The 14,194-nt window shown below is 41.8% G+C and overlaps 2 protein-coding genes across 2 annotated transcripts in view; one reads left to right on the top strand and one right to left on the bottom strand.

Moving 5' to 3' along the window:
• kcnq5b (potassium voltage-gated channel, KQT-like subfamily, member 5b) overlaps positions 1–1,911 on the top strand; it is an 89,568-nt gene extending 87,657 nt beyond the window's left edge. Inside the window, exons 13-14 of the mRNA XM_030779835.1 lie at positions 477–603; positions 823–1,911. Coding sequence (XP_030635695.1) covers positions 477–603; positions 823–1,911 — 1,216 coding nt within the window. The remainder of the gene's footprint in view (positions 1–476; positions 604–822) is intronic.
• Positions 1,912–5,289: 3,378 nt separating this feature from the next.
• eef1a1b (eukaryotic translation elongation factor 1 alpha 1b) lies at positions 5,290–9,218 on the bottom strand. The gene is made up of 7 exons (XM_030779495.1): positions 9,075–9,218; positions 8,787–8,966; positions 8,065–8,361; positions 7,457–7,607; positions 6,839–7,095; positions 5,722–5,956; positions 5,290–5,414 (listed from the first exon to the last, which is right to left on the bottom strand). The coding sequence occupies exons 1-7, from the start codon at positions 9,216–9,218 to the stop codon at positions 5,290–5,292; spliced, it is 1,389 nt and encodes a 462-aa protein (XP_030635355.1).
• Positions 9,219–14,194: the final 4,976 nt, after the last annotated feature.

Consider the following 14,194-nt stretch of genomic DNA (forward strand, 5'->3'; position numbering starts at 1 on the left):
CTAAATTCGTGTATGTTCTTTGTAAAACTGACTGATTTTCTTCCTTCCCTCTGTAGATATGGACTCAGTCCAATGTGTACATGATCCAGAGGCACTGAGCCAGTTAGCTATTCCAACTTGCTAACTGAGAGGATCCAGTTAGCCAGCATTTGGAATAGCTACGTGTTTTCAGTAATTAGAACAATAATTAGAGCAGTAATTAGAAAAGTAATTGAGGTTACATTACATTAGAATCCTAGCTCATTATTCAGTAACGGTTCATCTGAAAATGTTTACTCATTTCCAGAATCAAGCGTTCAGCTGTATGTTGTGCTGTATGCGCTCTTGGCCATCTCTGCTCTTAACCGCCGGCCGACGGGAGCTTCAGTCTTTCCCTCCTCCGCAACTTTTCTTTCTTTTCATTCTCCTCTTCCCTCTCATTTTTTCCCTGTCTGTGTGTGTGTGTCTGTGTGTGTGTGTGTGTGTGTGTGTGACAGAGTGGACCAGATCCTGGGCAAAGGGCCAATTCCCCTGGATAAAAAGGTCAGGGAGAAGCTACTGTCTGAGGGAGATCTCCTGGAGGACGTGAGCATGCTAGGCCGAGTGTGTAAGGTAGAGAGACAAGTGAGTGAAGAGAAACTGTTACCATTCTTATCAACTCTTCGCCCCTTCCACATGGCCCATTACATTGACCTGATACCACTTTATTTGATAAAGTGGACGGATGGATGGATACACCGTATTAGAAATGTTGCAGGCTATTTCAGAAACGTAACCCCTTATATGTTATGTAAAGGTTTCTCTTCACATGACCATAATCTATCCCTGTCTCTTCCTGTGTAGGTCCAGTCTATAGAATCCAAACTGGACTCGTTGTTGGATATCTACAGGCAGGTTCTGCGCAAGGGCTCTTCTTCAGCGTTAACTCTCTCCTCTCTACCCCTGTTTGAACTGGAGCAGACCTCTGACTACCAGGGCTCCGTCTTCACCAAGGACCTGTCCTGCTCCAATCAAGTGAGCCACTCCAACAGCGCCGGCCTCCCTCGGGCTAACCTCCACCTCATCCTGGCCCCCAACGACCTTGGTCTCAACCTCAGCAACTCATCTCCGCCTTGTCCTGCAACACCTTTCCAACCATCTAATCCACCCCTCAGTCCCTCTGGTCTGTCCAACCCCCAGGCCCCTACACTTGATTGTTCCACGACTGGTAGCCCTCCTCCCATCCTAAACCCAAATAACCTACGCTCAATGGGACATTTCCCCACGTTGGCCCGACCACCCCCACCCCCTCCCCCCTCCTCCACCATGACCTCCATTCTGCAGCGCCCACCCATGCCCCCTCCACCCAGTAGAACCCTCACAGCAGATCCAGTGGATCCAGCAGACTTTCAGCCCTCCAGTTTAACAGGAGTGAAGGAGAATGTAGAAACGGGCCAAGGACTGAGGAGGTTCCAACAGAGGAGCAAACCCAGCGCTAAAGAAGACGGTTCCTGGAGAAGACACATGAGTCTGGAGATGGACCCTTTAGCCGCTCTGTCCCTCGCCCCAGCTCCGGAACCCTGCGGCGACGACCGGGGTCTGGGTAAGTCGCTGTCAGTGCAGGACCTGATTCAGTCACCGCTGGAGGTGGACGGACACGCTAGCCTAAGCTCCAGCAGTAGTCACGCTTCCTCCCTGGTCACAGGCATTCAAGGAGAACCAGGGTCGGGCTGGGGGGAGGCTGACCTCTTCATCAGCGACCAGGACCTGGAGGCTCAAGTGCGTGACTTTGACTTTCTCTCACAGCCCTCGGTAGATTGTACTTTTTCCTCAGAGCTGCTGAGGACGGACACGGGAGCTGCCGGATCAAACCGTAGCCTGCAAGCAGGACACACACCCAGCACAAGTAGTAGTGGCGAGTCCATCAGCATGCCTCACGTTCGGCTAAAATAAAACAAATATAAGACTTTCTGGAGACAACCCATGATTGCTTGATACAATGCTTTATTTTCATTTGGGGGATTCTCTTTTTATGAAAGGGGGGGGGGGGGGGAACGAGGTGATGTAAACGGGGCGGGGTGGAAAAAATGAACTAGTTTTAGACCTTTATTTTGCTAACTTTCACTTTCATTTTGTAATATTTTTGCTAGTTTTTGGTTAACTTAAAGGAACATAGTATTTTGACCACACGTCGCTTATCATTGCATGAATCCATACTTTTCTCTGAAGTACTGTACTGTCAACACAAGTATACATGAAATGAGATGGTTAAATTCAGGAGAAAAGAAGAATTGAATGATGAAGGAGACACCGAATGGTATGAGCTAGTCTCAACACTGCATGGACACTGCATGTCTTCAGTAAACAGGTACATGATAGTCATAGTATTTACAGCTTCCTTGCCTCATCTTCTCTGTCAGTACCCATAAGTGAATTTCATTCATCCCATGGTATGACGTCACATTTCACGAACTGAAACAGTTTACTACCTTTTTCCAACTTTTCCATGTCCAAGTTAATTTATTCAGTGACACAAATCAACAGGCATAGTCAAGTCATGAACCAATTTATGAAGTTAATGAATGAGGTTTTTTTTTTTTAAATTGCAGACCTGTTTAAAGTGGATTTGTAGTATTTTTTCTGTATAATCTACTAATCCAGGCAGTTTCAAGTTGTCCCAGGATTTTGAGTGCATGAGAAAGTCCAAGAAGTGGATTACCATTGAGATTGTCTTGAAGAGACAAACCAACATTGAAACACCAGTTTGGAACAAATACTTTGGCTTAAGTACAACTTACATGATCAAGGTGCCAAGCTGTCTCTTTGATTTTAAGAGATTATGAAGTTATAACATTAACAAAACAGGTTAGAAGCATTTGTTCTTAAATTCCACATGTTTACATGTTTTTTGGGTTTTTTTTGTTTTGTCATTGCTAAAAAAAAAATGAAATGGTAAAACTAGCAGCATTAAAACATCTCTCAGAGAAACAATAGTGAGTCTGGTATTGAATTCTATGTGAGTTGAATTAATGCTCACTCTTCTACTGTGTTGTAAAATGAACATTTGTCAGTTTCTAGTTGTCCTTGACTGTTCACAAAAACCGTTAATGAACCATTTTTCATAATTTACATCCTTTTTCGGGGTCATATAAAATGCTGCTGTTTCAAACGGACAAAGCAAATGAATATGTAGGAGAATATACTCCACGCCATAAGAATCATGTTTCAAACTGTATTAGATCATACCTATAGTAAATTAAAGAATCATTAGATTTATAATGAAATAACATGAGGTTTAACCAAACAGAAAAGTAGTCACCCGCACACTTTAAATCCTCCATGTTTTATTTTATTTTTTTTTTATTTGTTTGGGGGTTTTTTTGGAGGAATTAATTTTGGGTGGCACACCATAGAATGTACTGACCATTGTCTTTACGTTTTACAGCCACTCAGATGTGCAGAGGTGGCAAAAGTAAAAAACAGAAGTACTTTTGCCAAAAAAAATTACTCTAGGTAGAGTTAAAATATCCCGCCTGAAAAATACTTAAGAGTAAAATAGTCACTCACTTAGATTTTACAACAACGGTTGTCAGTTTAACTCTAATTAGTGGGGGTTTTTTTTAGCAAGAGTACTTCTACTTTTACTTTTGCCACCTCTGCAGATGTGCAACATAGCATGGTCCAAGAGAAATAAATAAGATTACACTGTTTATGGTACGAGGCAGGAAAAGAAAACAACGACCTGTTTGATTTAAAGAGTTTGCTCTCCGGTGTTGAGGAAAAGCTGTCATCACACAGTATGGCTCGTTTTGTCATCTATGACGTGAGGTCTTAAGTCAGTAGTTTTCTGTCGACTTGGTATCTGGAAACAGTAATCTGTCCGTAGGCACCTCATGTGAAAAGTCTTTTTAATACAAAATGTACAGTACACATCAACAGTGCCTTTATAATGTATAAGGAAAGACCATAAGAACTTCACCTAGTCAATTTGAAAGTACTTTACACACATAGCAGTACCATTCCGACTGAAAATCTCAGATGTCATTTTGAACTTTATGACCTTCTGTTGCAGAAAAGGTGTTAGAAATAACGATTTTAAAGGCAGCACTAAACAGGCCTTGGAGATTTCATCAGTAAGTTCTTTTGTTATTTTGATAAGTTTTTCATTAAAAAGGATATCCATAAAATAGCGACTCCCAAATGTTTCATTACTGTACTGTACTGACATGTTAAACTTCAATTCTCATTCTTAAATAAAAATAAAAGTCATGTGTGTGCCAACACATGAGCTTTCTCAAATGACACATGCTCTATTTTCCTGGTGCCTTGTGTTTTCTTTTGGTGTGTGTGTGTGTGTTTGCATTTGTGCTTTGTATCAGTGCTTTAACTTTTAAGTAACCTATCTTGTTTAAAACGCAGTAACTTATCTACTTTAAAAACTTTCAGAACTAGTTCTTTTTTAGAAAAAAAAAAATGTTCTAACCTTGAGGCAAAGTGCTGTGTTTCTATAGCAGTCAAAGTCAAAGTTCAAAGTCTAGTTTTTGATTTGAAGTAAGATATTCAAAGTATTAATGCTAGATAAGGACATAATACGCACAGCTACAGAGGCGAGAGTGTTAAAAGATCTTTAATTGTATGCCATGAACCCACATTACAACAGGTCACAGAGAACCATATACATCCATTAAAGTACATGAGTGCGTGTGCAAAGGAGCTCATGCCAGTCAAGGTGCTAAGAGGAGAGAGACAGGTTTGCTTTAAAGTGCGCTAGCTTCATGCAAACAGCAAGAATAAGACACTACGAACCAGTTTTAAAGCTTACGTCACAACACGTCAATTCTCTACAGACCTAAGTTAAAAGGGTCTGGGACTATATAAGCTGTAGCGACTGATCACTATTGCAAGTCAATTCACACGCAAGCGATATTTGCAAAATGACAACAGAAGGTCACTACTATCATTGCGTAGGGGGGCTAAGGGGAGGTGGGAAAAAGAGGAAGAAAGCTGTGCTAACTCGTCCTCTCCACAATCCTAAAATGTTATTATAAGGTGCTTACCGATCCAACATTGAACAAACACAAAAAAAAAAAAACGACAAACTACGTATTCGTTTAACGACGGGAACAACGAAAACGTGAAACAGAAACCTTACGAGGTTCTCCTATCATATTGTCTATCGTTATCCAGTGCAGCTGTCTTTGCTTTCCTTCGTCTAGACTTGCGATGCATTGTGGAGATTAACCAGGTTTTGAGTATGGAGCTAAGGAGAGGAGGAGACATAATGGAGACACTGCTATGGCTGACTACGGGGGCGGCAGCCCTACACAAAATTCATTTGTTCTTCTGGGCCTTCTGGGCCGATTTGGTGACCTTGCCCGAGGTCGGGGTCTTTTTCTCCACGCCCTTGATGACGCCCACGGCCACGGTCTGACGCATGTCACGAACAGCAAAGCGCCCTGGGAAACGATACATCATAAGAAGGTGAAGCGTCAAGGTCACATGCAGCTTTGCGATGATGTAAAGAGAAAATATATTCGATTTACAGTAGATAAAAGACGTGAATAACGTCGAAGCACTGAATACGATATCGCATGTATAAAAGCTAACAACAAAGAAAACAAAATGATGAATCTGAAGATAATAATCGTGAACGCATGATTACAGCGCAATGGTAATTAACGGGACAGGAAATGACAGTCTTTCAACATTGATGATAAAACAGGAAAAGGTCAAAGCCAAACCAGAGCTGACACGGACGCTTACCCAGCGGTGGGTACTCAGAGAAGCTCTCCACACACATGGGCTTCCCCGGGATCATGTCCACGATGGCCGCGTCGCCGGACTTCAGGTTCTTGGGGTTGTCCTCGAGTTTCTTCCCCGAGCGGCGATCGATCTTCTCCTTCAGCTCGGCGAACTTGCAGGCGATATGGGCGGTGTGGCAGTCCAGCACAGGAGCGTAGCCTGCACTGATCTGACCAGGGTGGTTCAGAATGATCACCTAATGAGAGAAAGAGAGAGAGAGAGAGAGAGAGAGAGAGAGAGAGAGAGAGAGAGAGAGAGAGAGAGAGAGAGACTCCTGTTCAAATTATTTTCTATGATTTTTTAGGCCGCGTTCAAGTTTTCATATCAAAATATTTGGCGTTCACGCTGATTACAGACAGAGTTTAAAGAATGCATTGGACAGATAATTCACATTGAAAAATCATAACCAAGATCATCAAGGAGTATGCTGCAACTGAAACCAAACCCATGTGTGGATTGGGCTGTAGCTAAGAGCTGATAGCTCAGAAAGGGGTTCTGTGGTGTCTTTTCAAAACACTATCAAAAAAGCAGAGATTACTTAAAAAACAACTATACAAGTGAAGTTTGGCTGCTGCTTCCACTGCTGATCACTAGAGGGCGACAGAGTCTTCGTGTTTTTGTCATAGTTTATGTTTCGCACCTGTGTTTATTCGTTACTACCCAGACCTGTGTTAATTAGTTATGGTTTGCACCTGTGCCCATCACAATGTAAGTTCTGCCCTGTGCGGTGTTTTTTCCCCCCTCATTCATGAGCTTGCCTCTCCCTGGTGTATATAACCAAGTTAAAGCCTGTGTAAGTCTCTGAAGATCTTTAGTAATGTCTGCTTTGTTTTTCAGCTTTCAGTAGCAAGTCTCCTCTGCTTCTGGGTCCACCTCGCCAGCCTGCTACAACATTTCCAGTGGTCTTACAATTAGGGTTCGGTGCTCTCACCCATGTGGCCTGGGTTTGACTCCCTCCTGCGTTATAATTAACTCGTTAAATGATTTTTGTGAATTTTTAAGCTGAAAAGGAGGCATTACTGAATATCATGCATGTAAATAACACGGCACCAAATGACGGTAACATCTCGCGCCTGACCTGCGCGGTAAAGTTAGCTGCCTCTTGAGGAGGGTCGTTCTTGCTGTCCCCGGCCACGTTGCCACGGCGAATGTCCTTCACGGACACGTTCTTGACGTTGAAGCCGACGTTGTCCCCGGGCAAGGCCTCGGACAGAGCTTCGTGATGCATCTCAACAGATTTCACCTCGGTGGTCACATTCACGGGGGCAAAGGTCACCACCATGCCCGGCTTCAGGATGCCCGTCTCCACGCGACCGACGGGGACGGTCCCAATACCTGAGAAAGAGGGTTAAGAAAGCGGAGAGCACATAGAGTCAATGAAATACACTGTCTGTCTGAGGGAACTGAACCACGCCCTCACAGCCACTCTAATTCACTGTACGCCCCTTCGCAATGTAAGAGAGAATCAATGTCATAGTAATTCAGTTGTTGAATGCAGTTTGAGGCACAGATCTCTGCACGAGTTCAATAAACTCTAATACATTCGTTGAAAACCAGAACTAATCGACATACTGAGTTAAATTTAATTTCATTTAATAGTATTTTACACAATGATTTCTTGAAAACTGTAAAAAAGGGCGAGAGCCTCTCCATATGGAAGACTCGCGCTGTCCGTGTGCCTGTCTCCTCTTCTCACCTCCTATCTTGTAGACATCCTGCAGGGGTAGGCGGAGTGGTTTGTCAGTAGGGCGGGTGGGAGGCTGAATGGCATCCAGAGCCTCCAATAAGGTTGTGCCTGAGACGCTGCCATCCTTACGGGTAATCTTCCATCCTTTGAACCATGTCATCTATGGGACAAACCAGCTGTCATCAACTGCACTTTCATGTTTGTTACTTCATCTTTCGTTGGATATTCTGGTCAGAGAGTTTGTAAAAGAGTTTGACTGAATAACTGTATGTGGCTACATGTTTAAGTGGACAAGTACGTCCAACATGCAATCCACATAATGCATCAAATTTGGATCTCATACATTTTCAATGTCATGTATTAAAAACATTATTTGGAGTAATTTGGGGAAAAATTGAAATTGAAATATTAATTAAAATAATTCCTTTAAAACCAATATTTCTATTTCAACAGAAATTTACTGACTCAACTGAAACCCAACTGATCCAACACAGAAAACTACAATGTGTACACGAACTGGGCACCGAATGCCAATAAAGCCCAAAGACAACATCTGGCCTTAATTATAACTATGCGAATCTCATTGTAGTGGGACACCGCAGTGCTGTGTTACTGACATTGGGGCTAGCCTCCAACATGTTGTCTCCATTCCAGCCAGAGATGGGCACAAAGGCCACGGTTTCAGGGTTGTAGCCAATTTTCTTGATATAGGTGCTGACTTCCTTCACAATCTCCTCGTAACGCTTCTGGCTGTAGTTAGGCTCGGTGGAGTCCATCTTGTTGATGCCAACGATGAGCTGTTTGACACCCAGGGTATACGCCAGCAGGGCGTGCTCTCGGGTCTGCCCGTTCTTAGAGATGCCAGCCTCAAACTCACCCACGCCAGCGGCTACAATCAACACGGCACAGTCCGCCTGGGCCAGGAGTGAACGGGGAGAATCACAACATTGAAAAAACATCCATATGTACTTATTTAAAGTGTATTAATTCTCTAGAATGCACTGAAATTAGGCTGAGAGTTAGCTTTGGATGCATGATTATGAACACCATTCTGGAAAAAAGGAATGTAGATTAGCGTTAGGTCTGAGTATTTATGCAAATCTCTATCATATTATGACATCATCTTGCCTAATATGGTATTAGTATGCTAATAGAGGGATCTAGCCATGCTGAGGATCTAGTAGGACATTTCAATAAGCCTAATCAGTTCAAAATAGGAGTGCTGTACAGTAAGCACACACATTTTCAGAAAATGGAATTAAACAGTGTGTGTGATAACAATTTCGTGTATTTATGTAACGGTTCTTATTTCTGTCGTTCTGTCTAACCTAACACAGACCTGTGAGGTTCCAGTGATCATGTTCTTGATGAAGTCCCTGTGTCCGGGCGCGTCGATGATGGTGACGTAGTATTTGCTTGTCTCGAACTTCCACAGGCTGATATCGATGGTGATGCCGCGTTCTCTCTCCGCTTTCAGTTTGTCCAGCACCCAGGCATACTTAAAGCTACCTTTCCCCATCTGAGCCCACACACAAAACACATATCAAATGGAGTAACTGAACCTCCTGCGAATAGTGAAGATTAATGGATCTGGTGTGATGTCAACAGGTTGTCTAGACCGGCATACCTCAGCAGCTTCCTTCTCGAATTTCTCGATGGTTCTCTTGTCAATGCCACCACACTTGTAGATGAGGTGACCGGTGGTGGTGGACTTGCCCGAGTCCACGTGGCCGATGACCACAATATTAATGTGGAGCTTCTCCTTACCCATGACTGTATGCTAAAGGGTTACGACAATGTAATGGCCGCTACAACAAGACACAGTGAATAATTAATCAATAGTATTCTTTATTCATGAGGTAACTGTCCAATAACGTAAACCAAAACTATTGTATACTAGCACCGAAGACTTTTCATGTTAAGCATGGTAAACACAATTTTATACCACCTTAAACCTTTAACTAGATATGTTGATGAATAATACAATCTATTCAAAAGATCTGTAAAGCTCTATTGTTCGTGACATGAACATACGTCACAGCTAGGCGGACTAACAATGAAATGTAGAAATGGTTGTTGATAGAGTCTTATATAAAAGACGGATTTATTAGTTTCATGTCCTTAAGGACAGCCTTTAGCCTTGAGGATGTTTGAAGGCATTTCATTTAATGAATGTCACCTCAATGTGAGTAACAGGCCTGTCGCTCGAAAGGTGCCACATGTATGGCATCAAATCATATGCCATACGAAAATCATTCAGATAAACTACAATTTCGGAATAGGCTTCTCTAAACTCATAGCACTATGAATCACTGGTCTTTGAAATCCTCTTTTACCGAAAACGAAAACGTGTCGAGGACTTTCTGCAATGCAGGCCACAGACCATGCGGCAAGTGCGTATCTTTTCAACAAAAGGCCCAAATAAATTATTTCCTTCGAGTGTTAAGCCAACCTGACAAACTCCCAGAAAATATGTCGTAAATATCGTCCATATTTAAAAACTAGAACCTTCTACATCCTATAAAGGCATTAAGGTAATGACAAATCCATTAATATGTAAGAGCCTGATTCCGAGGCTAAAACAGGTACGATACAACTGAAAACATGTATTTCTCCACGCGTTGCAATTCTGTATATCGATAAAACGTGTCACTGGGCTTTTAAGGCACCGGAGAAGATATTGCGGCTTAGTGCCGTATCCACTACAAACCCTCCCCTTGGCATATGCGCCATGTTCTCTTTATTCCCTCACTAGAAATAAAATTCAGTCTAACGCGATACATCACATATTACACATAGTATTACATGCCATCAAAAGGTATATCTGAGAAAACAGTACGCATAAAACTGATGAAAAGGTATCTATGTCATTAGAGGAAATAATATTTCCTATCTGTCCAACCTTGCAGTCCGTTTGTGCAGGCCCGGTCAGCAGGAGCGGCTTTAACGACGCTAATCCGTTGTCTCAGCTACAGTTGGCTTGGGTGCTGCTGCTGCTACTGCTGTCGTCATCCCAGCACCACTCTAGGGAGGAGAAGCTGTTATACCTCTATCATCCACCAGGTGGTACTCTCAAACAGCTATGATCATTAACGACATTACGGGGTGATTTATAAAACCAATGGGATGGATTACCTATGATATATTGTTTAAAACTCTATTAACACTTGCCTGTTTCCGTGCAAATAATGTTTAATGTGTTTGTTGTAAATTTTTAGTGAGACAGCTTTATTATGCTGTTGAATGAACGGGTCTGTCTGTTCAGTCTGAACGGTTTGTTCATAAAGTGTTGTAGACATACTTGTCTGTATCTCGCTGTATGCATGTTCATGTTAATTTATCCTGAACAGACGGTGACGTGCTTAATGACCTCTCATCCTAAAACACACAATACATGCGTGTGCACGTTAGTTGTACAAGCGTGCACTTAGGCAGACGCACACTGTACTAGACGTCTACGACACACCCTGGTGTACACATACGTATGTTTATGGTTTGTTTGAAGAGAGAGAGAGAGAGAGAGAGAGAGAAACTTTTCACTTGACCCCCGTCAAAAACATTCTCGAAGCAGCAACACCTTCGTACTCATACATTACGTCTCGTTTAGTGGGCTATAAAACAATATGCCTTTCGTCTAAACCACCAGAGAGCTATTCTATATTTATCAGGTCGTGCGCTTCAGTCAAGCAACATCTAAATACATTGATAAAACGAAATAAACAATTGTACCTGAGCTATAGAAAAGGGGGGGGGGGGGGGGGTTAAAATACCCTGGTGTAAAACTTTAAAAAGAAAAGTTTCCACACTGAAGAAGAAAATCCCCACTGAATATCTTTTTGTTTACTGTCTTGCTGATTGTCTGAGGAGATAAAAGCGTATACCTGTGGTAACACCAGCTATACGAGCACATTTGTTATTACTGTCTTCATGTCATTTGTACAACAATCACTTCCAGATGCCTATACATAGTAACAGAAAACAAAACCTGAAATGATCATTAAAAACCATGTCACAACATTCAGTGTTCATACCAGACAGATCACAAAATCATGGCTGTCCACACAGTTTTAAAGATTTGGAACAACAGTTCCTCATTTTCTAATAGCAAAGTCCTGTGTTCTGTTTCTTGAAATGAGTAACCAACAGTATAAATGCAGTATGACATAATACACAAGTGAGTCTTCTCACTTGAACCCCTTCAGTCATAATACCCTTTATATAAATACACTGTATACCTTTGAAGATAAGAAATTTAAAAAAGTGAACGACCATTTAATTAAACAAAAAAACAAAATATAGAAAGAAAGAAAGAAAGAAAGAAAGAAAGAAAGAAAGAAAGAAAGAAAGAAGGAAGGAAAGAAAGAAAGTCAATTGGTAATATTGACTTGTCGGTGATTTTACAGAGAACTTTACTCAAGCAAATTTGTCATGCTCTCTGTTGTCTTCTCACAACAACTGTTTTTGGACACGCAGCGACATGTTCTATAGCATCTTACCTGGAAATACGTAATAAACGCATGTGCACCTATTCAAGCGTGCAGACACGCAGACATACACTACACTGCTACACGCTTGGACAGACCCCCCCGTTTCTGATTTGAATAGAACAGAAAACACGTCTCAGTTGACTTCCAATCAAAACATTCTGAAAGCAGCAACACCTTCCTACTCATACTGCAAGTCTTATTTCATCTTCATGAGCTTCTGTGTTTCAGCCAAACAGCTCCCAGCATCTATGGACCAGAATAAAACAACACAAAACAGTCCTAAAAAAGAAAGAAAGAAAGAAAGAAAGAAAAGCAGTGGGTATCAAACATCCTGTGTAAAACTTTAAGGAGAACAGTAACTCCACTGACTCCCTGAATGTTTACAGCCTTGTGGATTGTTTTGTGTAGATCATGTAAGTAGTCGTATGTGGCATTCCTCTTTCAAGTCCATAAAAAAACTTTCTCTGTCAGTCTCTTATACTCAGACTTTTTAATGATAATATGTTAACTATCTCCTAATGCCACTGGTTAATAAGTAAAGAATATCTGACCCCAAACAAAAGACCATTTACAGCGTATGAAAAATGCTTCCTTGGCCAAACTGGGCGCAGATCAGGCTAAAATTATGTTTGAATTACTTATGGATTTCTGTTGTAGATGCCAGCTGACATAAGGGAAGCAAAGTCAGTCGCCCATTGTTGGAAATCCATCAGATGACATCATCAAAGCTTTCTACTGTATTGTACCTCAGTGTCCTTCTGAGAACAGCATAGACAATGATCCTGAGTCAGATCAAATAACCCTGGAAAGGAGGAAAAGATTCTTGTACTTCACAACGAACAAACTGTCAAATCTCAGAGTTCACGCTCATTCTCGAACCTGGGAAAATGATTATGCATCAATCTCCACAAATGCTTAGCAAGACACAGTTTGATTCGGCCTTTCTGAAGTGACAGCACGTTTAACTCTAGTAAAAGCCGAAGGTTTCTAATGTTCCTCAGCAGTTGTACAGGTCTCTCTTGACATTAAACATGAGCAAACCTCCGGTTACCACCTCACATCACGTATGCACCAATAAGTGACGTGTTTTTTTTTATCTGATACTGATGAGTACATCATAGGATATTACATAATTTTATGGGGTAACATGAAACGCTGAAGGAACCAATCAGAGGAGACTTGGTTACAAACACATGTGAGGAAATGTGACGTGAGCGACAGACATTGTCCGCTCTCTGGAAAGCCTGAATAAATGATTAGACAAAGCACTACACACTTTCTATGCCCTTTAAGACGAGTCTGGATTGTTCTCAAAACGTTATGGTCATGGGACACGTCTGTCTGAAACGATTACACAAAGAGTCCCTCCTTAAAGTGTTTATAGATTCACGCTATTAAGAAACCTTCTCTTGGGTTATTCACAGCATGAACATTTAAATCACAGCACGTGATAAGAGAACTGTGGAAATTATTCTGCCACAGAGTATTTGAATACATGCAGATTTGAATCTCTTTGGGAATTTTAAGATACAGAACTACCTCCTGGTCTGGATGCGTGACACGCAAATATATGTGGTCAGCAAGAGGAGGATACCAATTACTTCAACACACACACACACACACACACACGTTTGCACTAGTGGGGACTTCCCATTGACTCCCATTATCCTGTAACTAAGGGATACTAACCTATTTCTAACCCTAACCTTAACCAAAGAAATGTTTTGACACTTTTTGTTTTATCAGTAACAACAGTCTAGTTTAGAAAAACTTTGTTCTCCTAGTTGGGACCAGCATTTTGTCAGATTATGTTATCTTGCTGGGAACTTTCAGTCTTCAGAAAGATACCAATACATGGTACACACACACACACACACACACACACACACTCAGTGATGCAGACGTGTGTTTCCACTACACTGGGGTAGCTACATTATCTGTCTGTGTAGAAGCCATTTTTGCTCTTACTGTGCCTGGTATTGAAGTTCTCATAATTAAATATGTATTCATGTAAGATCCCCCAGAGCATGTGAGAAATGGCTGTAAGTTCTGTAAACATGAGGAGTAAATAGATCACCATCTGTCTGCAGACTCAGTGCCAGGCCCACTTCACAGACCTGGGACAATACTGTAACTATTTTGGGCCGTCTATTATGAAAACACCCATAGCCTAAACCGAGATTATCCATAAGGAACTCTTTGTCTTGTCTGACTCTATAGTCATTTGATCGAAAGGACAGTGTTTATTCAACTCAGTTCT

Source organism: Chanos chanos, chromosome 7, assembly GCF_902362185.1.
Source record: "Chanos chanos chromosome 7, fChaCha1.1, whole genome shotgun sequence".
NCBI lineage: Eukaryota > Metazoa > Chordata > Actinopteri > Gonorynchiformes > Chanidae > Chanos > Chanos chanos.

Bases quoted from the DNA above. Each gene is read 5' to 3' on its own strand.
- eef1a1b (XM_030779495.1), bottom strand. From the start codon at position 9,218: ATGGGTAAGGAGAAGCTCCACATTAATATTGTGGTCATCGGCCACGTG. The intron at 7,608-8,064 runs GTCAGTAACACA...TTTGTCCCATAG, and splicing joins TGTTGGAGGCTAGCCCCAAT to ATGACATGGTTCAAAGGATG. The intron at 5,957-6,838 runs GTCAGGCGCGAG...TTCTCTCATTAG, and splicing joins CAGCTAACTTTACCGCGCAG to GTGATCATTCTGAACCACCC.